Source organism: Myotis davidii, unplaced genomic scaffold (assembly GCF_000327345.1).
Source record: "Myotis davidii unplaced genomic scaffold, ASM32734v1 scaffold390, whole genome shotgun sequence".
Taxonomy (NCBI): domain Eukaryota; kingdom Metazoa; phylum Chordata; class Mammalia; order Chiroptera; family Vespertilionidae; genus Myotis; species Myotis davidii.
The window spans coordinates 223,630-226,807 of NW_006282748.1; the positions used below are offsets into that span (position 1 = coordinate 223,630).

Below are 3,178 nucleotides of genomic sequence, written 5' to 3' on the forward strand. Positions count from 1 at the left end.
TTTATATGGTAGTGGTGGATTTGTCTTTCTGCCTTTTTAAAAGCAGATATATTTACCAGGTTATTTTTCTCATTTGTTCTTTTTTAAAAATAGTGGTTTTTTTTATTATTCTGTTGCAAATTCCTTGAGGTTCTCACAAGATGTGACTTCTTGATTCTTCATCTTGAAGGAATTCCTGTTGTGATTATTGAACCATATTTCAAAGATAATGTAAAGAGTTTGCTGAGATAGTTATGCTAAAACTCATTAGATTTTAATATATTCTAGTGGAAAATCTTACTATATTCATATCTTCATTGTTTCCTATGTCCAGTTAAAAAACCTGAGTTTAGAAGAACTGCAGACGCGGTTGAAAGCCCTGGACCCCATGATGGAGCGGGAAATCGAAGAGCTCCGCCAGAGATACACTGCGAAACGGCAGCCCATTCTGGACGCCATGGATGCGAAGAAAAGAAGGCAGCAAAACTTCTGAGTCTAGTTTCTTCTCTGTTTGTTTCTATAACTATTCTGGAGACCAAGAAACCACTAAGAATTGAAAGAATAGTATGATTTCTTTTTAATTCCTAAGATCTGTGCTCTACAACTAGGCAATGGTCAAAAACTGATTACTACCTACCCAGGTAATGTTCCAAAAGGCACAGTTTACAACTGTACCCATTCTGTTTTCATTTTTAAATGATGAAAACAGCAGACATGTAGTTTCTCTGTATCTGTCAGCTGCATACCAGCACTAAAACTGTTATAAATGAAGGCTGGGTTTAGAGACCTTGAAAATCCAAAGCTGTTGTTTAATTATACAGCACTGAAGGGCTTTATGTCGCTGCATTCTTTATTCTTATCTAGTAGCCTATTTATTATATCCCCTTAGGTAAACTTATTTATTTATGGCATTTCACTTTTTTTTTTTTTTTTTTTTTTAGGGACAAGATCAGGATAGCTTTGGTGAAGGTAGGGAAGTATTAATAGATAATAATATTCAACCAAATTATACTCTAAGCAGGGAGTTATGGGGTACATTTCTTGATTTCCAGGATAGTTTTCCAATAGAAGCAAAGCAATAATAACAATAGTACCTAAATGGGCCAGGCATTTTTTATACTGAAGCAATAATTCCATTTTTACCTCCTGAAATTTTTAACTTTTTAATTCTTAATATTTGGTACAAATAGAAATATATATATTTAGGTCAGACAGAGTTATAATGTTTAAAACCAAAGAAATCAATGGAATCCTTGCACAGAAAAAGTGCGATAAATATTTTAAATCCTTAAGACAAATGTAATTTCTTAATATTGTTGTATGTGTCATGTGTAGGTCTGATAGCTGAACTGTGTCAAACTGTAATAAGCTCATCAAATTTATTTCTGTGAAAATATGCTCCATTGTCACAGGACCTTTTTGTTGATTTCATTTATTTCCTGGGAATTGGTAAACATCATGTGCCTGATGATACAAAATAGAAAAAAAATTTGCACTGAACTGTGCAAGCCTTGGGGAGTGAAAAAAGAATAAAACCATTAAAAAGAAACTCATTCTAAGCTGAATAAACATTTTCGTGATTGAACTGGGACCAGTCATTTCCAAAGCTACATCTAGCCATCTTGACAGGTTTTTTTTGTGTTTTTAATTACTATGTGTAAGTCATAAAGACAAATAAATTTTACTGTGACACCCAGCACATTTCATCTCTGTATGTTTTTTTCTTTTTTTAAAAATTATCACTGGGATTCTCTTTTTCAGGGAAGGAAGATATATTATTAGGACAGGCAAGGTTACTCGGTGATAACAACCCTGAAACTTCAGTGGTTTTAATATAACACAGGTCATTTCTCTCTTGTGCTCCATACCCATCCCAGGTTGGCCAGGCGCCCTCTCCTGTCATACCCCAGGAGCTGCTGATGGAGCACCCCCCTCTACAACCGCAGCAAGGGAAGGAGCACTGACAAGTCTCCCACTAGCTCCACCCAGCAGTGAGTCATGGCCACTCCTAATTTCCTGGGAGCAGGGAAATGCAACCTTACCGTGTGCTTTTTGGGCAAGAGACAGGAAATGCTGGCAAGTTCACTAGTGACAGCCACAGAAGGTGTTTCACCCCTGAAAAGCGCCTACTCTTTTTAGGAATGGCATTTGCACCCTAGGTAATACGTTGGAGTAATATTGCTCTCTGTCGAGTTCTTACAGATAGTAAATTATATGTATAATTGGATATAAATTATAAGATTTTAAAATAGTGGTATTGAAAATTTTATAAAGGTTCATAAGAATGAAACTGAATTTATAAATATGCTTCAGCTACATCTTTATGGAATCTGTTTAGGACAGTCAGATTTAGTCAATCAACTCAAGTACCATATCTTTTTTTCCCTTTTTAATTGCTAATATCTTGCCTGATTTGATGGACTCAAATGACTAATTTGCTATCACCAAAGTAAAACCACCTACATGAACTGACAAGAAACCTATGAAGATGATTTCTCTCCAGTTTACTAAATTAGAAAATGTATGCAAGGAGACTTAACTTGGGGTGGTAAACACACAATACAGTGCACAGATGATGTGGAATTGTGCACCTGAAACCCAATGATTTTGTTAATTGGTGTCACCCCAATAAAAAAAAAATTTATGCAGATTACCTCAATAAGGCCTGTTAACCACTCTTACTAACTCAGTCTCAATAAAAGTCCTCCTGTTAATAGTAAATATAAATGTTACAATCACATTAAGATTTTTGTGTAAATAGACTTTATTTCCTGTTGTTATATTTATGTGTGTGTTTTTAAATATGCACACATTTTAGCAAATTAAGAACAATGGGCATTGTTTAATTTTAGAGCCTTAGGAAGCTTCAGATCATTTTAGGATAATCTGTTTTAAATGTTTTCCTGTCTTCTCACCTTCTATCCCCCACCAATCAGAAAAAAAGTGGAATTTAACATTAAGTTTTGAGGAGCCAAAAACCATGAAAGAAACCCTCAAGTATAGGTAAGCCTTGATTAATCATGATGTTTAGGTAAGAGAGTTTTCAATTAATTTTAATGAGTTTAAGAAGCAGCCTCTTCAAGAAGGGAGAACTCAGAGGAGCCACAGATGCAGCCCAGAGCTTACTGTGGGGCTCAGTGGGGAGAGGGGAGGGATCGGGCTGTGGCTGGCCCTCCCTTCGGCCGGAAAGAGCATTCCT

General features: G+C 35.7%; 1 protein-coding gene across 1 annotated transcript in view; it reads left to right on the plus strand.

Moving 5' to 3' along the window:
• The window catches only part of STK3 (serine/threonine kinase 3), a 207,968-nt gene extending 206,290 nt beyond the window's left edge, over positions 1-1,678 (plus strand). The window contains exon 11 of the mRNA XM_006753196.1: positions 314-1,678. Coding sequence (XP_006753259.1) covers positions 314-472 — 159 coding nt within the window. The 3' untranslated portion in view covers positions 473-1,678. The remainder of the gene's footprint in view (positions 1-313) is intronic.
• The last annotated feature ends 1,500 nt before the right edge of the window (positions 1,679-3,178 follow it).